Raw genomic sequence first — 23,580 nt, forward strand, 5'->3', positions numbered from 1 at the left:
CTTAGCGCTAAGTCCCAACTCTTATACTTAATGCTTGAGTTAGACCCATTTGCTGAGTTCAGCCAGTAATATTGCCAATTAAATATTGGAGTATCTATATTATATCTCGGAAACAAGAAGCACTTATTAGTTGTCTCGCTTTCTGGCACCGAATCACCACGTGATTTGTCACCGGAACGAATTCAATTCTCCATAATTACACATGTGTTGTTCAGGTGAAATTTTTGACAGTGCGGTTAAACGACGTGATAGGAACTGAAATTGTTTGAAATACTTTCTAATACTTATACGTTAAAGCGCTCTGTAATCTACTTGATGACCAATGTCGCTTCAAAACACTTTAACTCCTTCACATACAATAAAAAATTATTAAACGAAGGACCAAAGTGCGTGCGTACAAAGTACACATGTCAGAAATGTACCTTCTTTATAAATAACTAGCGACCCGCCCCGGTTTCGCACGGGTGCAATTCTGTGAACAAATCAATTCTGAAAAAAAATCTGTGAACGTTGTATATAAAAATGTGGGTTATCCATAAGAGATAGACATATACTATCACGGACTTTTCTGTAGACCTTTTCAATGTGTACAATACTTAGTACATTATTTTGATAAAACTCGTAGGGTTCAGCCTGCGTTTGCAATGTAAGCGGAAAAAATGTAATTATTAACGACATCACATTAGAAACCTCAAAAATAACAGTACTTCTTCACTATTTAATGGATGTTATTATACATAAAAACCTTTCTCTTAAATATTCTATCTATTAAAAAAAACGCATCAAAATCCGTTGCGTAGTATCAAAGATTTAAGCATACAAAGGGACATAGGGACAGAGAAAGCGACTTTGTTTTATAATATGTAGTGATTATTACCAAGGTAAAAGCCCCAATAGTTGATCATGTACCAGTATATGATCACTCCATGTATTTTTACATCTATATTCACACTGTACACTGTGTCATAAATACAATTCCTGGGTTTACTGCACGAGACGTTATGAGACAGAATTGCCATCAAAAATTCTAATATGTCACTACTAAACGAATACAATCATAAACTAATAGCGTGAACATTTTCTCGTTCTCCCTTTCTCACTCTGAAATCGGTCTTAAAATAATTTAAAACTGGCTAAGACTCATTGGCTTTATTTAATCATCTATTTAGGTATCTAAGAGTGAAATATAAATTAAAAATAATAATTAAATAAAAATAAAAACCTTTTATATATGACAATTTTAGTACTTTAAAATTAATCGTGCGAATATCCGTTTAAAATAGGAGTCATTTAACACTTCGTCGAATCTTTGCGTTTTTTGTGAAATACATATTTCCAATACCCAATCGTTAAATCGTTAAATAATATTTTGTGATGATGATGATGATGATAATATTTATTTGCAAGAATACGATACAATAATGTTTTGGTGGTACAGTCTAATGTTTCAATATTCTTATACACATATGTACAATGGCGTGCAAATTTCTCTTAAATTGAATGTTACATAGATATTACATATGAGTCATAATATAGTCAATCCTTATAATATTTTATCACTTCATTATTGAAATATATGATTACGTTATCAAATTAATATTAATTATAATAATTCACGTCAAGTCAATTTAAAAAAAAAAATTGTTTTTTTTACGATATTGAATTATTTTGTGATATTCATTATTACATTTTTTTATTGAAGTCCTATCCAAATACACATATTTTTACTTTGTGCTTACTCAACAATTGTTAGCACTTAAAAAAGAATTATTTTTCTGTAAATAAATAAATGAATCACATAAAAATTATCAACATTTCTTTAGAGAAAAATCTGTGTATTGATGATAACCAATGAAAAGCGTTACGGGTGGTTGAACTGTTTACAAACGTCTTGGTGTTACATTTTCCTTTGTTACTAGCACTTTTTATTTCTTTCATACTTTACTTCACTAGTACTTTTTATGTACGTTATATTATCCTCCAGTCAATACTGCGCATTCTTAATTGTGAGATTTTGAAATAATCCTTGGCGGGAACTATAACTTTCAGAGTGTCACAAATTATATTCAGCAGAAGTGCTCATTAATTAATTTATTTATATGCCACATCATACATAATACATTTTCTACAGTAAGAGTCTATTTTAAAATAAATGTTTATTACGGTGAACATCAATTTAACAACAAAAAAATACACTTCCAACTATAATAGTACATATTATTTTGGTTTTTACTAGTAATTTAAAATACATGTTTGCCTAGTACCCAGCGTAACAATTCGGTTTTTAATGTTAATCTAATATTACGAAGAAATCGAATGAGACGTGTCTGAACTGAGGTTGGTTTTACTGACGGAAATCGGAAAATTCTGTTGGTTTTAAAGCTTGTTTGACAATGTTTATATTTTGTTAGAGGTAACGCTTTTATATTTGACTGTTTAACAGTTTGTGAACGTAACAGCGGCTAGAGGTCTCCAATCGTAGAATAATATAACTGATAAATGCAATACGACTCTAAATACGGGAGTCAATCTTTCTCTAACAAGAATGACGGTGTGTAGGCCAAGAAAGGTAAAAAAAAGTGTGACCATGTCATCTAATTTCAGTTCAAAATTAGATGGACTGATTTTTAAATGCGAGTAAATCACGAATCAATTTATACCAACACTTTTTCAGTAACCACAGTAACGGGTGTTTTCATTTTTGTTTTAGAAACTTGAACGCATTTGAGTTCGCAATCATTATCACATGAGTACAGTCTTAAACTTTCATCTAAAAAAAGAATAAAAACAGCGCTCTCTACCATTGAGTAATGGCAACAGTATCTAATTTTGTTCTTTTTATAGTGTTCTTTCATTGACGGTTGGTTTATGTTAACTAAACATAGATGGCTCTTTAAAAAAAAATTGTTTACAGAATTAATCCATAGGTGGCGTTAGTTACACAGTTATAAAGAAAAAACAAAAACTAAATATGACATAATCTGCCATCACAATTTGTAAGAAAATAGATTGTCTTCAAATACTGCGTTTGGTTTGGCTATAGTTTTCAGAACTATTGTATAGAATTTAGTAGTTGTTTATAGCATCATATGTGTTCTTTAATTTTATTATTTTTCCAAATAGTTGTCAGTGTCATATATTATGTAAAAGTATTGTTTTTTCAGTATGATTATTAAATAACAATGAACTAGACTACTGTTGACGATTTTTATCACATTTTACAGTAAAATACGCTTGTTTGAAATCTATAGAAAATTTTGTCTTTCTTGCATTGTTCTTGTGTACTTATTTACTGGTAAATAATCTAGTATAAAGTTAGCTTAGTTTATTTTACTTCCATTCACAATATTTTCAAACGAGAACGTGCATGTGAAAAGTTTAATATATTTAAGTATTTTAAAACAATATATGTTTAAATTTAATATAATAAGTTACGTAAGTTAGTAAGTAAGTTGGTAGGATAAATAGTATTTTTGCGTTTCACGACTGTCAGATAGCGCTACACGTCATGAAATGTGAAGTATCTTATTTGGAACTTTTATCTTTCGAATAATTTATGTGTTGCATAGCTATTTGGCACTTTATCCATACATTGTGAAACAGGCCCTTAAGGTGATATTCCTAGCTAGATCTACCTAAAATTACCTACGTAAAAATATATGAAGAATATATATTTCCTTTTGGGAATTTGTCTTCGACTTATATTATTTTTACAACACTTTATACCCAATGCGATACTTAATGGCGTCAAACTTTAGAGGTGGAGTCCCACTAAGGCTTCGAACACAATAAAACACAAACAAAATGTAGAACATTATGCCTATGTGGCCTAGCAACTTTACCGTGCGACTCTCATCCCTGATGTCGTAGGTTCAATTCCCGGCTGTGCGCCAATGAATATTATTTATTTCTATGTGCGCATTTCGTTCTTCGTTCGAACGGTGAAGGAGCACATCGTGGAAAACTGGCTAAACAGATTTAGACATCTGAGGCCTAGACCTAAATAGGTTGTAGCGCCACTGAATTATTTTATTTATTTCAAAAGTTTCAAATATCAGCATATATTAGATTCAAACACACAAAATAATTTAAAATCTAAACTTTAATGGATACGAACCTATATTACAATTTAACAGAATATTGCCTTACGTAATATGAAAGAATTCGTCACTTTCGGATTAATTCTTGAAAAATAGACCTTAATGCACAGAATGAGAGTAGCTTTTGATTAAATAAAAAAATTAGAACGACTGAGTACATGAAAATGAAAGTTGTGAAAGTAGCTATTCGAGCGAAGCCGCTATTTGTTACATGATTAAATATTACGTGTTTTCTCTACAAATATTTTACTACACAAATGTAAAATTTACGCGGGGGTGTAGGTAAATGAATGAACATGATAATCTGGTATGTGATATTTGAAAATAGTTTATTATTTTAATTTTCTTAATTTAATTCCTAAATAAATAAGGTTTGATACGTGTTTTTTTTAAACCTACGGCTCACTGATGGGGTACGGCACCGGTATGGGGTAACTTTTGTATTCTGAGAATTATGAAAACTTTTATAAACAAAATAAACATAATTACTACAGTTTAGTGATAATATAGTTTTTATTACTATATAGAGACACAGTTTTTCTATTAAAACAAAGATATAGTGAAGAAATTTTTTTTATTAATTAATTAATATATTACTTAATCTTTAATATAACTTTGAAAAAATTGATGAAAGTCTATATGTAATATTATTATTAATTAAGAATTGTTGAAGTCAACAATTACAAGTTACAAAGCAGTCACAATTTTATATATGTATATAAAAGGTACGATTAATCAGAACTTTTTCTCTATCTACCTCATATTCTTTCTATCATAATTAATAAAAACTACCTATTTATTAAAATTAAACAAACACAACTGTTTCTAGTTACTATAACATACAAAAACAATTGTTTCTTTACTCGAAATTAGTATTATTATTTATATACATAATTTGTACATGTAAGAAACACTAACTTGAATATTTCATACAGTTTTATTATTAGTATAATTCTAATGTAATATATAATTGTATGTACACGAAATGGAATATCTCGTATCTTAAGTTAATTCATAAACCGTATAATATTTTAAATCAGGCTACTAGGTGTTCCGCTCATCCTAAATACATATTTCATACCCAATGAGATGGAAAATTCAAGCAATTTTCCACTGTATTACCTCTCGAATACGGGTGATACTTTTCTTTGGGAACTGTGAAAGTGTGGATTGTGAACACAAGTTCATTACTATAAGTGTTACGACACAGAAGAAAGTCCGAGTTCGGAATGTGGTACGCGTTAGTACTGAGATGGAAAATATTAGTTGCTTCTGAAAGGGGACAAAAACATCAATACAACCTTTATACATTTTGTTTACTATCTTGTTTTGTCAACTGGAGCTAATCTATGACCGACCAAAAAATGCGATTTCGATTCAGTCAAAGATGTTAAACCCACGAAATTATTAGTGTATTAATAAAGTTTTAGTTATTGTACGTTTTATTAGTTTATATTCTATAGATATTATATAGACAGAAATATAGTCTAAGGGTGACATACAATGTCCAAATAAGTTCCAAATGAGCTATTTAATACTTATTGGTAGGATAAACACCATAGTTACGTTTCACGACTGTCGGATAATGCTATTAATCATGAAACGCAAAGTTTCTTATTCGGATATTTTCTATTCATTTCCTTTATCTTCCGAATAATTTATGTCTGGCATAGCTATTTGGTACTTTATCCATACATTGTGAAACAGAGCCTAAGTATATTTTACTTAGATTTCGATTCTAGTTTTTAATCGGCTAAATTTCTTATGTATTCGTTTCGTCACTAGATTAAGTTATTGAATATATTTTAAGCTTAATTTATATACTTATAATTTGGTTACGTAAATTTACAATTTTCTCACTAAGACAAAAATAAAGTATTTTTTAAAGATATTATAAACAGTTACAAAAATCTTCATGTTTTTGTGGAAGCAGTGAAGGTAGTTCTCTCAATAGGACTTCGATGTAATAATATATTATGGATATTATAATTCAACCAATTTTTAAAATAGATACATAATTGTCTATCTTAAAATAAAAACGCTCTAATTTTCTAATTATTGACATTTAGCAGATAAAAAATGAGTCGATAGAAAACTGAGTTTCACCGCACATCCGTTTCCAACCTGCACCTACCTGTAATCTGTGCCACTCCGGGTTCATTGACCAACTTTCTATAGTGATATAACCTCACGTGTGACGTCAGAGAAAGCTCAAGCTTTTCGTTAACAGGTTTTAGAACAAACTTATGACTGACTGGAAGCTTAAATACAAGGTATATCATAGAAAATGTGTTACAGTGAACAGAAAACATGGTTCCTATAAGGCAAAACAAGATTTTGTCTATAATTATATAGTTTAAGATTATATATTTTTTCATATTACTCAAGTATTAATTAAAATATAACGTTTATTTGCAAAGGTTAAGTTAGAAAATATTTTTGTACAATTTTATTTTTGTCCTCTTAATATATAATATAGATAATACACGTATCATTGTCTTTTAGAAATCTTCATTTTTTTGTCGTTACCACTGTTATTGGGAATTGAAATAGCTCTTATTAAATATTACAAAAATCTCGCTTCTAGATTATCAGGTAGACATAAATTGTTTTTATTCTAGGTAAGGTATGAAATAAGAAATTTAAGGTTAAGGTTAGAATAACTTTATTTCTCATATAAATTATGTACAAAAATTCGCTTACTGAGAAACATTATAAACTGCCATTAATAATTATTATAATAAGAAATTTAAAACCATGAATTTACACTTACTCATTACGTGTCACTTATTACACATACTGAAGAATACATATATTTCTTATGATGGTGATACTGCAGAGAATTTTTGCCTAGAACTATTTTACCTTATTCTTTAATCAATGCACTAAATTACAGAATAATTTTTAAGCCTTTAGAACGCTGTCTTCATCATTATAGTGTTAATTTTCAACAATATCGTTTAACGTAAAAAACATCTTATTATTATTTTTCCTTGCTAGTAATTCCAAACTATATGCCTATATGCCATCAAACTAAGAATCGTACTCCATTTAAAGGCCCATAGTCCCGTGGGGTAATGGAAGATGTTTGTTATTTGACTTTAATATTATTGGCAACAGACGATGTCGACTGTTACAATAATTCGTCGAAATAATTACGCATTGTAAAAGGGCGTATACATTCACTTTCGAAAGTTGAAAACTTTCACATGTTGTGAAATGATGCACCTGTCTCGGGAGTTATGTAACAAAGTTTCTCCACGATTTGGCCATTCTGAATTGAATATTTTGTAAGTGAAATTTTATATCAGGCTTAATTGTACTATTATAGAAAAGTTAACCAGTTACACGTTTGTTTGTTCGGCTGAAAGGGGAAAACGCTCATTTCAGAAACTGCTATTTTGATTATGTATTTTAGTTCTAGATTACCTAGGAAGCCTATAATCATACTATGGCCGAATTTCGAATTCTACACCGAGGAACACAAGGTATTGTATAAAAATAGTTGATAATAACTGTTCACTGAGCTGTGTTGGCCTAATGGCTGTGTACCAATTTATTACATGAAGAAAAACATCGTGATGAAAAGGGCTTACCTTAGACCCAAAAAGTCGACGGCTTGTGTCAGGCATGCTGAACACCTACTTGCCTATTAGATTCACAAATGATCATGAAACAGATATAAACATCTACGGCATTTATTTATTTATTTTAAAAACTGTTCATTTGACTTGTCTGATATAGGATATGCAATACTTAAATTAAAGTTATACCGTAACATAGCCAACAATATCATAAATTTATAAAAAGAATAATCGCAAAATAATAATAATTTTTCACTTCGTGTTTAAATTTAGAACTGTATTTCAGATACTGTATTTGTAAAAGTAAAATATGTTTTTATAACTATATCCATTTGTAGATGTTTATTATATGTAACATGGCATACTTAACGACTGTGTTTAAGACTATTATAAATAAGAACTTTCCTTAAGTTATATATATGTATATAAAAACATGTTCGTTTTGTTTTGGTGTGAAAGCGGAGAGAAAGGTGTCTAAGCCTAAATTCCAAATGCTGTTTTTTTAATGGCCTATAGATAATGAGTACTTAGTATGTTGAGAAGTATTGACAATTTATAAAGACTTTACAGGAAATGATTGATTACAGTGAGAAAACTTGAAGATTCATTATGTAGTAATTAAATCATTATAATTTTTATAAGCGGAAAGATACTAACCTATATATTTATAGAATATCTAAAAGAAAATATAGTGCAAGTTATAGCATTTATCTAATGAAGTTTTACAATGATCGATTTAGAAATTAAATTTGACCCACCGTTTCGAAACAAACATATTCAAAATTCTCTATTTAAAAGTTTAACGAATCTAATTAATTTGTTTGTATGCTTCATGTATAGTGTTTAGCAGAAAAATAAACCCGTATGTCCGTATTTTTATATTCAAAAGACTGAAAACTCTACACCCTTCAAGCTCTTTTCAAACTGAGTGTTTTTGTTTATTTATGTAAAGTAATTTTATGTTATAATAAAGCAAATTGAATTAGTCTTTGTAAAATTTTAAACACGGAATTATGAATTACAAAAATAACAAATTCAAGCATAAAAAAACTTTTTAAAGTCACATATTATGTAATCAATTTTTGAAACAAAATGATTACGACGAAAAAAGTAAAAAACTTACGAAGTGAAAGTACACTCACACAGATATTGTGTCGCTGTAGTGGTAGAGAAAGTTTGTTACCTTAGGAATGCGGCTAAAGAAGGATATAGAGTGGTTTCGTTTTATAATTTTTATTTGATATAAATAAATATTTGTCAATACAATATTTAATATAGTACCGTGGTCGTTATCTAATAAAGTTAAATACATCGTATAGCTTCTAATATGATTAAAACCTTGATGTTCGCAATGCAAAAATTTGCATTGTAAATATCAAATATTATGTTTAATATTTTTTAACTTGAATTAAGATTTATAACCTAGTTGATTTTACTTTTCGAATAGTAAGTATACAATGCTAAATTATAATGACTATATTATTAATTTCATGCCTATATTATAAGTTTTAATATTAAACGGGGTTTTCATCGTTGGCATAGTAGGTGTATCAAAACTGAAAAATAAACACGTTTATTAGAATGACGGAGGAAATCGTTTAATCATCATGACTGTATATGATTTAATTTAAATTCGCTTCTAAGGTTTTCTGTTCCCAAAGAAATATTTGCTTGTGTTTGTAAGTGAAAGGCGTGTACATACATACGTGTAGCCACGACAGATTTCGCTTGTGTGAGTGTTGTCAGTAAGAAATCTTTTTACATAGTTTCAATTGAAACCACTATAAAAGTGAGTACTTTCGACGCAACTGTTTAGTTTCTATTTAGTCTGTTGAAAGTATGTTATGATTTTCAGCTCTTTAAAGAAAAGCTATAACTATAATGTAAACTCGAATACTTTGAGAGATTTGCTATTGATTTATTCATTAATTAGCTATTGTATGTACGTTATAACTATTTAATTTTTATAATTGTCTACGACAATCTAATATGAATGACACTTACTAGAATTTTCCTTAAGTTTTAGTTTTTATACGACTTAGATACGCATGATCTATTTATTGGTATTTAAAAAAAAGTTTACATCGTCCATGTAGTTATAATGTATAGCAAAAGAATATATTTTAAAATTATTCCAAGGAAATATAAATATGAGCATTTCTTGTAAATATAAATGGGTACACAAGTCTTCTCTTCTTCTCGTCATATGACAAAATACCTCTTATCGAGACTAAGATATGATAAATACTTTAAATAAGTATAGCATAGTCATGTTAAAACATTATTTAACGGCATCTGCCTTTTCAAACGCGTCAATAAGCTATGGAAAACACCCACTAGATGGCGTTAGGAGGTTTGAACTGGCATTTTACAGTGAGAACTTTTATATGTGCCGGTGGTGGATTATGTTTCGATAATTATTTGCACACTGCTGGTTTTAAAGCAAAATATTAGTATCGTTATGAGGAGAGATTATTTTTAAATGGAATACTAATTCATGACGATGAATGAATAATGATAATAATTAATAGTAATAAAACACAGATTCATATTATAGTGGGTATATTTATTTAAAGATCTTACAGAAAGCAGTCTTGTTTAAAACAAATACTTATGAGCTAAGAATCTAATACAAAATACCCGTAAGTAAAGAGACCATAAAAAATTTAAGTGGGTTGCATAGTCACTCAGTATCTATACCCTGTTATCTCCAAATTTATCATTTGTACATTTAATAATTTATTTTTAAGATAATTATAAAATAATTAAAAAAAAATATATAGGATAGATAGATGAGACTTCCATAACATCCATTTATATTTATTACTTATTAAATTAAATATTATTTTTTTCTTTATATGTTTGAACCTTTATTATATGTAACTAAATTCAATTAAAAGGTAAAGCACCATAGCATTCAGCCTAAGTTCTTAAGTAATTAAAGCTCATAAGTTAAAACTAATCGTATTAAAAACATCGCGCATTAAGTCACTGATTATCGTTCCATTTTCAATTTCGTATTTAAAATTCGATATTCAAAACAAATATATTTTAATATTATGATAGAAATTATCATATATCATATGTCAACACTCAAATAAATTGACGTCCGACAATGTCATTGGTCAGATTTGAAATTTGATATTTAATTGTCATAAGAAAAATGTTGTCGTCGTACAATTGACATGTAATGCCAATTAATCAATTTGTTATTACAGAAAACGTTTATAGAAAATATGAATATTATTAAACCTAATATTAAATATATCCTAATAATAATAATATTCATTATGATGGTATTTGCGTTCTATAGGCAATATCATTCGCTTCGTTCGCTGTGTCAACTGATCTCGCGTAGGGGTATGCATTAGACTGTTGTGCTGATGAAGATGGCCATGCCTGAGGTGATGGTTGGACTCCTGAAATCTGAAAAAAAAGTACGATGAAAACTCTGCGGATTTTATTATATTTATAATTTATTATTCTGTATAAATCAGATAATTCATAAGAGAAACCATTTATAAGCTTAGTAAGAAAATGGACAATTTATGCTTAAATAGATTAATTAATCAAGTTTTTAAATACATATATCATATAACTATATATTTGTCTGCCTTTGACATAGATTTAATTAAGCAACCTTTAGCTACCTATGAACACCTACAAAATAGGGAAACCACAAGTGTGGTGCTTCTTTTTAAATAATTAGTATGCTCTTTTTCTTCAAGACCATATCGTTAGTACTTAGAAATAACTATACTGGTGGCTGGTTTTAACATATATAAAACCATCTATAAATAAAGACGTGAGTCAACCTTTCGAGAGAAGAGAGAGACCAACCTTTCCGCTAATACTGTTCCAACCTCCTTCACTGAACATTTTATGGAGTCCTAAAGCTGTAGCTGCCATCAGAGCCATTTTGGCGACCACCAGGGCTTTAGTAACTAAGAGAGTTAGCGCGCCGAAGAGAATACCAATCACGGCAATCACTTTTACTCCTATACCTGCTAGGAGTGGCGTGTATTTCTTGATTTTGCCTCTGGCTGTAATGCAAGATTACAACATTAATTTTAATACATGTATTTATTATAGCAGGGTAATAATGCGTGGTGAATAGTATGTGTGGAATTAAAAGTTACATTTGGACCTTATAAATAACTAAAAAGATCTTTAAGAAAAATATCTGCTGCTATGGAAGATGAAATAATTCAAATAAAACATTTTTACGGAAACAATTTATATTCAATTATTTAAATTTTTTTCAATTATTTTATTAAAATGTAACAATTAAAAATCAATACTTAAAAAAAAAATAAGTAAAATGAAGTGGACTTGGGTAAAATATCTATAAATTTCCGCTTCAATGTCTCAAAACTATATGCTAACAATGCTATATAATGTTTAACATCTTTTCCTTATTTAATAAACACATGCAAACAATGTACGCAGCACGTGCTCCATGCGTACGCGTTGCATCGACCTTGACTCGCGTGATCTCACGTAATAGTTCATTGACACAGACTTTCCATCCGTGGGTAGGGTTGTCTCTAGCGAGTTTGTTACTAGCTTTAATAATGTTTACAGTTTTTGTTATCGGCTTCTTATACACTTTAAATAAATGTACTGCTTCATAGAATATTATAGTGCCATTTATCTTCATTGTTTTAATACTGAATTTTTTTATTACGTGTGTGTATATATATATAGGGTATTTCAATATATAGGGTATTGCAGCCTTAAAACTCAAAATCCGTGATGTCATTAACGAAATAGACCCTCCATTTTGCCAAACAGTGATTAAAAATTTTGATAAAAGAATCAACATCTGTCAGCGTGGTCGTGGTGGACATTTGCCAGATATAATTTTTCATTCATAATTGCCAAACTTTTCTCTTTGTAATACAATAAAAATTTTATTCATTGTCCTCTAAATTCTTTGTTTTATTTTGTTTTAGAAAACAAAATTCTTGTTGAAATACCCTTTACATTCAATAGATTAAATAAAACCATTCTTAATATCTGAAGCTTGAAACATGACGCATTAGCAATACCAATAAGGTCACGTCAAAGTTAATAAACAAACATGAATGACGTTTAAATAGATATAAATTGACATTCAAAATATACTTATAAAACAGTATTGAAATATTTTATGAAAGAATTCTAATGGTATTACTTTGGTATACTCGCAATAAGCTATTTATAAATTGTTTCATTTCAATGAGGTGCCAACCTTGTTCTACGTAAAAGTGCGCACATAATTTATTGAACAAATCAATTTGTGAATTACGACATTACATGCAACAGTTAAGTTATTCCTTGTTTAATGATTTTATTGAGAAAATACACGAAAACATTGACGTAAAATTTCCATACATGTTTATGTATTGCATACATAATATCCAGATTTTATTTAGGATTTATTGTACTGGAAATTAAAAAAAATAATAAATTCATTCAATAAAATGAGTTAGGTTTTATATTGTAATATGTAAATTTAACTGACATACACTAAGAAAAATAGAGAGATACGTTATTAATGTTTCGGGTTTTTGACTAGTTGAATGCACAAACTTTTTTTAAAAGACATAAAACGATTTGATTTTGTTTGAAAATAAATGTTCGAGTATTTTTTTGTAATGTTTAATTGCAGCTTACACCAAACGATAAGCTTCCTTTCCTGATCGTTCATAACATCTTCCTTTATAAATATAAATAAATATCATACTAATTACAACAACGCGAAGAATGTTAAGGATGTTTAACCCACACGCAAATTTCTGATTACCTATCCATTTTTAGCCGAAACATGGCTTATACAATTGGTATTCGGAAGTAATTAGGTAAAAAATATGTAACTATTTAAATAAACCAGATATTCTATATGATTTCCTGAATTTCAAATTCTTTGACGTGGTTTTCGTGTAGAATTGTAACAGATACAATCATAGATGTGTGACCTAATTTAGCGTAAAATACAAATCTTTCTTACGTTATCATTCTTTTAATCTGATAAGTATATATTGCGATCAATGTTTTATCCTACCGAATACACTCTTGAGACGTGACTTAAAATCTCTCTCTCTCTCTAAATCTCATCTTAAAAAGATGGGATCAATATATACACGATACAATAGCATTTTGGGCATAACATAACCCAATGTGGGTTCCGGTGATTAAAAACAGCAAACAATTATTTTTGCTTATATATATTATGTTTATTTATTACATTTTGGTATAGAAACTGTGCCTATTAATATTTTTGTTGATTATTTTAATTCGTACTTAAATATAATTATAAAAATAAATGCAACATTATGTAATATAATATTTCTTACCTTCATCAAAAGTTCTCTTGACATCTCTCAATTCACCTGGTTCCAGCTTTACATTTAGTTTATCTATTCCCAGTGCGTCCCTGGAACAAGCAATTTCATACCTAGTATATTAAAATTATTACTTGAACCCTTAGAAAGTATACATAATCTTTCCCATTTCCCAAACTTAATTTAAATAGAGAGAATTCGAGAACATCTTAGTCATCGTCTTCGAGAATCTCCTTACTTAAACTCTTTTGTATATTTTTTTGAATTTAGATTGGAGTCAAAACTTTATCTGTGTTAATTACTAATTTACTTAAATTTATCTAAAACTTGGTGACCGTAAAAGTGACAGAAGGTGTAACATAAAGGGCTTATTACACGCGTAATTGTTTCACACTTTCGTTGACACTTTCCAAAAAGAACAATAGAATTAGAATTCGCTTGATGCGTTAAAATTTTTCATTTCTAATGATACTTCCCCTGAAATTTCTTTAGGATTTTTGTCCGTCAAAACTTTTAATTCATGTAAAAATTAAAATTAATCATTTATATATAGTATTACATATAATTTTTTGATAAATATTTATTCTTGTACGTGAAAGTCAAATGATCTTGCCATTATTATCTTTTTAATAGTGGAAATTAGGTCTATTTGCTTATAAGCAATGAATTGAATTATATTAATAACTTACTAACATATTGAAACATTTATGTACAGTTAATTAATTAATGATAATAAATCATCAATTTCTTGCAAACGAGCTTTGAACTTCCGGAATAATAAAAAAGCACTCACTTCTCAAGCGTAACTCCTGATAAAAGCTCGACAGCGTCATTGTTACTGGCTCCTGGCGCCGCACACGCCGCTCCAATCAACAGTAAAACACAGAACACCTTCATCTCGATGTTTTCAGTTTCAGCGTTAGGGATGAAATGAAGACGCTGGGATGCAACGCTTTTATATATACGTGAGATTTGGTAATCCTCACTACTGCGATTGAATTGTTTGATACTTCAAGGACAAGATTTGGTTTGGAGAGGTGCATGCGAGTTTTCCCTTATGTATTTATTGTAATTAATCTTATATATAGTTGTAATAATTAAATTGAGATCAAGAGTTATTTGTTTGTGTAAAGATTATTCAATCATTCAAGCATTAGACAATATTACAAACGAGAGAAAAAGAAAACTTACATTATTTTTATAATAAGATATTAAATCTCAAATGTGCTGAAATTCTTGTATCATTAACAATTGTGTATTATTGTATTTAATTACAGAGTTTGCCTAGAATATTGGATTTCCCTACTTTAAAATTACTACTATTAATAATACTATAAAATAAATAACAATTATTTACAATAAATAACATTGTTCTAGTATCACAACTTTTTACTCGAACTAAAACGTTTAGGCGTTCATTGATACATGAGATGCGTATTGTACTACAAAGAGGCGTAACAACTGAAATGAAAACAAGCCGAATATTAACATTTGAACAATCAATTTAGTATCGTTTGTATAGAGAAATAAAGTCTCTTTTAGATTTAGCTCTGAGACCTGGAATAATTTGTTTTTCTTGATTCAAACTTGTGGAGTACTCAATCCTTACTTTCTTTTTGATATAGAAACTATGTTACATTGTTGTTGAAGTACCTTAATAGATAATAGATGTACACCATCAACTTGGCCTCCTATATATGTTTTTGTCATAATTAAAATGGATAGTAAGCTTTTACAGTTTGTCAAGCGGTATCAGAAGCCTAATATGGTTTTAGTTGTCGTTTTGATAATTTCGCAAATGACCTTCAACTAAAACGTAGTTTAATCCCAATTGTACCAATCGATTTTTTTATGTATTAAATCGGCCCACAAAGCAAAACATCGCAAGGAATGTCTTATAATCAAACGACTTACTTACGGAAGGGCTGAATGAGCCATGCATACTACTCCGCTACAAAGACAAATTTTCAATGAAAACACATACAGAGATTTTCAGGTCCAAACCCTGTTGGTTCTGGTATCATTACTATTATTTTGGTTCTACTGACGGATATACAGAGCTATGGGTTGCGGCAAGCTTTCTTATTTGTTCATATAGAGAAAAAGACGCGGCAATCTGTCTTAGTAATTTATGTATTTATTTAATTATCACATAGGATGAAAAATAAAACGTTTTAATACAATTTGATTCCAGCTTTCTAAAACAAATGAACCTGCATGTATAACTAAAAGCTTATGAGATTGTAATTTTAGATCCAGTATTAAATAGGACAAGGACAGGAAGCTTTCACCAATTAGGCAAGGTTGGTTTCTATGTTGCTTTGAGTTTAAGGAAACGAATTTTTGTTAATGTAGAGTCTACAACATGTCACATAGACATACATATTCATATGCTTAACAGTTTTTTTTGCTTCTCTTCGAGCAATTACCCAAGCGAAGTGGGCGCAAGCGTCTTATTAGTAACGATATACATATATAGAAGTCATAATAACATTTGTACCTGTATATAAATGTATATATTATTGAATGAAATTAACTGAATATAATTATAAAATCGTGCCGATAATTATATACAAAACTAGTTGAGTTGAAATATGTGTTTCTTGAATTTCTTCATTACTATCTTTTTAGTTATTTTTGTTCTACAGTTTATTACGCTTACGCTTAAATTAAGCATAACTAGCTACTGTCTGTTTTTGTTATCAACAAATATTAAATTCAACAAAACCACGCACAGACGTTTGTCTGTCCTAATATAAATTTCACAACAAGTTTTTGTTGTGAAATTTATATTTATATTAACTGTTCGTCTGAGTATTATGTAAGCCGACCTTTAGCCAGTATCATTGCTCTCGTTCAAGGCCGCGACAATGAACTTATACTTCTTACTTTCTATTTATGGTGCGGTTCAAGTACCCGAAAGGTTTTTGAAGTACTTAAGGGTGCCAATATTGTATAGAGAAGACCCATGAAATAGATGATCAGGATAATTCTGCATCGTATAGATTAGCCGTGTTCCAACTAGAAAAAATGATTGTGATTTGCGGTTTGAGGTCAATAATATGTCAGCCTAAAACGCCTTCAAGGTTATTCTTGTACAAATTGCTACGGCGCACCTAGCACCTGGCAGCAACAAAAATTGTAGTATCATCAAAAGCTACATCGATACTGTAAACATTCACGTAAATATAACTCTAGTCTTTTTTTTGTATATATGTCAAATGTTCTTGAGTCATATCGCCTTCGTAGAGCGTTACTCTAGAAATATTAACCTCCTTGAATATTGACGATTGAAAAACAAACATGACAATTTTGTCACCAAAATACTCAAAAAATCATGATGTAAAATTAAAATAAAACACCAAAAAAGCTAAGCATGAAAACAGGAATTACTCAGTGAGCCATTACAGAAGAAATCCCTGGAACATGGGGAAGCGTCGACGACGTATTTTCCCCAGAAGAAAACGCTCTGTTTTCAGCCGACCACATCCCTTGAAACGGAAAATGAAGCTACGGCAGCGCCAAATGAAGGCTTTCCTCAATAAACACAATCCAAGAAGCTATATACAGCGGTCTATGAGAAAAATGGTTGGAGGTATATATAATGTCTCTGATAAAGTCCGGGATAAAATAGCAGAAAGTACATTAACTTTGAACAACCCTTTCTGCGTACAATTTTATGAAGATAGATGTATTATACAGTAAATATGTTGTGATCTATATTATAATTCTTTATATATTATCTTTTTATCATTACAACCTAACACTTTTAGTAACTTGCGTTTATTTAGCAAAGTAATAAAGCACAATTTATTAAAATTTAGTTCGTAGTACTTTCTTATACTTTTACAAGTCAATATGACTTTGTATACTTGATTTTGTATATACAAAAGAATTGATTGATGACTACATAAACGGATTTTTGTGTGTGGAATCATTAAGTTAACTAACACGAAAAATCTACTCTACATATTTTGTTTATTTTAAGTAGGTACTCTTTCCAGACTTCTAAAACTTATGAAATTATAGTGCCTGTTAATTACTTTCACTGTTCAAATTTACATTTTTGGCTTAATATATGATAACTTATAAAACATTTTGAAGGCTTTCGTGTCACAAATAAAAAATATTATGAATCAAATATTGAATATGTTAAATTTATTTATTTTAATCACTGATATTTTTAATCGAATTATTTTAAAATTACAAGCCTTAAATAAAATAAATTCGATGTAAGTTTTTGAATTGAATGTACCCTTTTTGCCCAAAGTAAAACTATCATCAATACATACAGGAGGCCTGAAATATCCGGAGAAATATTTTATCAGGTAGACACGTATACAGCTCGTCTATCCGATGCATTATATAGGGCTTTTGGGACCTCAAAAAATACATAAAATTGTGAACAAAGCAAGGTTTATATTTTTACCAAGTATTTTAAAGTATTTTATGTCATATATAGTATTTTTAAGGTTTAAATAATATATACGTACACAATATTTCAACTAAAATTGGTATTTTAGACAATTTAAACTAAAGTTCTTATTATATGGTTATCAGTTCTATTTTAGCAATATTGATGCAATATTATTTATTTTACATCGAAAAATAGACAATAGGATATGGAAAAGTAAAAAACAAAGGCAGTGACACAATATTTAATGGTAACTATATAAAACCTAGTAATAAATTAAATCGTTATAAATATTATTAAATTAATTCAATAAATAAATTAACAATAACTTGAATTATAAGAGGAAATATTTACAATAGCCTTGTTATCGTAAACGTTTAGTGGTGAAAATTGAAATATACAAAATTATAGAAAACGATTATTTAGTTCGTTGTTTATCTAGATGATGTCATGCCCCAGACAATATATCAAATATTTTGAGAATTTCGTCGACAGTAAAATTGTCTATCGATAAATTTATCAATTCCGATTATTGCAATTCCAAATCCGATAATTTTGTATTAAATTGATCACAACTGTCAAATTAAATTTAAATATCGAATACACAACACCAATTAAAAATAGGTAAATCACAGATAGCGCTCGCCCTTATTGTAACTGATGGCAACGAGTTCGTCGACTTAGTAACCTCCCTTCTGTAAGGCCATTGTAGCCGCAAATAATGCAAAGAAGAAACCAGCCAAGCCCGTGGCCCCAGCTAATAGAAGCAGTCCACCAATCATAACTGGGACTAATGCGACGTATTTCATCTTATAGGCTAAGAGAAGAGGTAGCATATATTTAGTATAACGCTTATTCTTTAAGGCCTTTTTATTTTTCTTTCTTTTGTTCTTCGATTTGGACTCTTCTCCTGTGTCTTCTTCTTCGATTTCGTATTCACCATCTTCATCGTCAGGTTCTTCGTCTGCTTCTCCTCCAAAGATGTCTGCAAGGAATAATAAGTGACTGTTAAAGTAGAAATCAAAGCTTTAGAGAGAAATTTACATTATGTTAATTAAAATTTAAATTATGCATGGAAACAAAATATGAATAGTAAAATTAATATTTCCACACCCCAATTATTATTTTTTAGATGGATGTTAGTAAAATTCAATAAAACTGTTTTGTATATCTTTCATTTCTAATTATTCTAAGCCAGTCATCTATACTAATATTATAAAGAGGAAAGGTTTGATTTTTTGTTTGTTTGTATGAATTGAATAGGCTCCGAAACTACTTGGCAGATTTGAAAAATTCTTTCACTGTTGGAAAGCTACATCATTCCTGAGTGACATAGGCCATATTTCATTTTCAAAAAAAATAGGCATCCTTACTAAAATTACGATAACATTAACATTTGTTTATTATTTGATACAATTCTAACAGATGGCGCTGAGTTAAAGGTAGTTTAGTTTAGGTCCGTGTCGTGGTACCAACGTTTCACATAAGTTCTCCTACGGTTTCCCTTGATTAATTTACTACTATGTAATATAACAAAAACCTTAGCCACAGCAACGCTTGGCCGAGTCTGCTAGTATATTATTATTTGTATTTGGAAACAAAAATAATATACTAGAACAATATCTCTTAAGACTGAAATTTAGATAAAATCAATGAATAACTGTTGTTCGCGTTATAAAAGCATTGCATGCGTTTTCCTATCGCATTCACGGGAAATTAATTTCTTGTTTAACCTGAAAATAATTAAAGACTTTGTTGATTATAGATGTTAGAACTGTGAAGCGTGGATGGACTTGATGTAGATGACAATGTACCACGACACTTAGGACTTAAAAAAGTTAGTTTAATGATGTTTTTAGACATAATATAATAATTAAAAATATATTAATTATACAGTGTTAGGTGAATTTAACTCTAATATGAAAAGAGATAATTTAGGTACATATTTATTTTTCATATGTCATTGTATATTTGTTACATATATTATATTTACTAACAGTTACTCCTTAATTACATATACTTAGTTACATTTTATGTCGCTAATGACGTGTTAACGGTTAAGTCGATGGAGTTTATTAGGTTTTGCTAATAATAAGACCCGTTATCAATTGCAAATTACCTTTGCATATAATTTAATCATCATCATTCATAACTATTAGCAACAGAATATACATAGCTACTAACAGTTGTTAAAAAACGTTATACTAGTTTGATCATCAAAGACCCCAAAAGACCCCCCCCCCCTATTAACCCCACCCCTCAAATCCGAACAAATTCAGTCAATTTATGCATGGGTAACCGTAAGTTGTTTTTTCATCAAAAGTGTGCTTTTTATAAATGATACAATATAAAATTCGTGACAACGAGGCCAAAAACAGAGTCAATAAAATAATTTAATTTCTAGGAAAAATGTTGAGATTATTATGATAAATAAATCTTTTAGAATTTTTAACCCTACATATTTTAATGAACAGGGTTAAAATATATTCAACGTACATTCACCTGTAAATAGAAAACAAACACGAAATGTCATGTCAATAGCAATACATCATTTCATTAGGAATGAGGAATATTTTTTATCCTGTGCGTGACTTTAAATCATGCAATTATATGAACTTAATATTCCGATTTCGCTGTTATGTTGCAAACATGATAATGTTTACTTTCAATTTCAATATATCGTATATATTTCCCGCGGCTTTACTCGATTTTCATCGATTTGGTCATTCTGTTTCCGCCAGCATTCTCGCCCGCATTTTCACCGTGGATTTCAACAAGATTTTTTTATTTTATTATTTATGTTTCAGTCCATCAACATCATAACATTTTGAACTCAAACACATACCTCTCAGTTTTTAAGTTAATTGCATTCTTAGATACGCAGTGCAGGAAGGAAAATTTATTGTGAGGATCATATGTTATTATTTACCATCGTCATCTTGACTATATAAAGATGAAGATTTAAATGATTTAAAAAATCCTTTAACAATAACTGCAATCTACATTGAGGTCATACGAACATGGGTGTGGATTTTTATATTCCCGCAGTTAGAACTTGAGCTTGTAGGGAAAACAATATATAGAATGTAAATTGTTGCGGGTCAAAATATCAACGTTCACTAAAAGATACCCACAAAAGGTTTCACGAACTTACATAAAAATAGTGTAATGAACCGTCCTCGTACCTTGGTAGTACTAGTTATATATTGTACTAGTTATAGCACGGAAACCTTGATAAATTTTAATTTTACAAGAATAAACATACAAATTAATTGGAGCATCGCAAATATTTGTAATCGTACCAAACTAGTATAGAAAACACCAGTGTGTTTGTTTATTTTTGTTTGTTACCAAACACTTGTGTAAGTGTTGTTGTGACAAGAATACATTTATTCGAAGCCATTAGTCAAATGTATGTAACGATCGAATAAAACCTACATAATTATTCTTTGGGATATTCAATTCCAAATTATAGCAAAATTAGAATCCACGGGTCGTTAAACACAGCTGTTAATATTCAATAACAGTAATATAAATAATAATGTCCACAAGCGGAAATGATTGTGGCTTAGATTCGATGAAAATTTAGTCTGTGGTTCAAAATTACTGGACGGTGAAGAAAATGGGTAGCCATTAAACCAAGATTTAGATCAATGGTAGATTTCTAAGTAATAAAAAATATAACATACAAAAATGGGAATACTCTATACAAACATATTATCTCTTTCAATAATGCAATATTGTTTTGATTAAGGACTTGTCAGTTTAACCCTAGTAAAATAAAAAAATTGGGTTGCCTGGATGAGATCGCTTGTTAGCGATAAGGCCGGCCCGTTGCTTCCCTTGTAATTTTTATGTATTTTGTTATTTGTGTTTCTTTGCAACGAAGTGTGAATAAATGAATAAAAATAAATTGTGATGTTTATAAGACATATAAAACTCGTCCTGTCCAACTGATCTGTGAAAATAGGAATGTTGTAGACACTACGGATAAATAGTTATTTCTAAAGTAGGTCACCCTTTTGTGTGTTATACAATATATAAAAATAATAAGATATTATAATGAGTAAATATTGCAGTGTGGTTTGTTCTTTCGAATTGATATTCAACTTAAATTTAAATAGGTACTTACATGGCCAAAAGTTCATCCTCCCTTACATACATAATATATTTTTTGTAAATCCTATTAAATACAGCATATCAAAATAGGTCTCAAAATCTGAAAGTTAAAATATTAATTAGATACCTACATGACAATGATCTTCTCGTAGCCTGATCAGCGATGTCTTCCGGCTCATCATCCAACTCCCTTCCTTCATCTCTCAAAGGTATTGCCTGTGGCTGGAACTGCGAGTAGACCTCCTTCGTTTGCACTTCCTCCCTCTTCTCTTTAGGAATATCGAAGTAGCTACCAGGGTACAGCACTTCAGACTTATACTTTGCTTCCGGCATAGCGCGTGGCCGGAATGCATATTTCTGAAACTCTTGCGGACTCCTCGAGTTGCGAACACTATAGGATGGTATCACTATTGATGCACTGGTTACATTGACAACCGAACCGTCACTGTTCCTCGCACTAAGGGATAATAGTTTGGTCAAGTCACTCCGGGCGGCAGTGGTAAGCGCCGCCCAGCACAATACAGCCATGCACCTAATCATAATCATTGTTCGATGTACAATTTACTTAGTACATCCCGCTCGATCCATCATAGCCAGCGATCGCGTTTAACTGAACAAGTGTCGAGGAAGACGTTTTATTTATACATGTATTGCACTCCCGGTACGGATGGCTGGTTACGGAACCTCGCCGATAGGAATGTGCCTAAAATTCGTCAACGCATCGTATCTTTCTGTAACGACGTGGAGAAAATGGGAAATTGTTTTGTCATTATTGGCAATTTTTGTGTCAAAATTTTTGGATATGATGATGGTTTGTGAAAGGACTTTGAATATGGTTTTGTTTTTCGTACCATGAAGCCTACACGCGCTACACTGGTTATATACATTTCACTGTAAGTAAGTATCAATAAAGTTTCGATAAAGTAACAATTACAGGCGTTATTAATGAAACCTAAGATTAAGTCGAACGGATTGATAAACTATTGGGAATTATTAAAATATTTCACATATATATTTCATTTAGGAACAATGTCATA

General features: G+C 29.9%; 2 protein-coding genes across 2 annotated transcripts; both read right to left on the reverse strand.

The window, feature by feature from the left end:
• Window positions 1-10,279: 10,279 nt before the first annotated feature.
• Window positions 10,280-14,935, reverse strand: LOC111002438. The gene is made up of 4 exons (XM_022272598.2): window positions 14,804-14,935; window positions 14,023-14,102; window positions 11,525-11,727; window positions 10,280-11,110 (listed from the first exon to the last, which is right to left on the reverse strand). Exons 1-4 carry the CDS (start codon window positions 14,905-14,907, stop codon window positions 10,973-10,975), a joined length of 525 nt encoding a protein of 174 aa, XP_022128290.1. The 5' UTR covers window positions 14,908-14,935; the 3' UTR covers window positions 10,280-10,972.
• Window positions 14,936-18,772: 3,837 nt separating this feature from the next.
• LOC111002441 lies at window positions 18,773-23,126 on the reverse strand. Its single transcript, XM_045630140.1, has 2 exons — window positions 22,675-23,126; window positions 18,773-19,409 (listed from the first exon to the last, which is right to left on the reverse strand). The coding sequence occupies exons 1-2, from the start codon at window positions 23,087-23,089 to the stop codon at window positions 19,105-19,107; spliced, it is 720 nt and encodes a 239-aa protein (XP_045486096.1). The 5' UTR covers window positions 23,090-23,126; the 3' UTR covers window positions 18,773-19,104.
• Between the last annotated feature and the right edge of the window lie 454 nt (window positions 23,127-23,580).

Source organism: Pieris rapae, chromosome 11, assembly GCF_905147795.1.
Source record: "Pieris rapae chromosome 11, ilPieRapa1.1, whole genome shotgun sequence".
Lineage (NCBI taxonomy): Eukaryota > Metazoa > Arthropoda > Insecta > Lepidoptera > Pieridae > Pieris > Pieris rapae.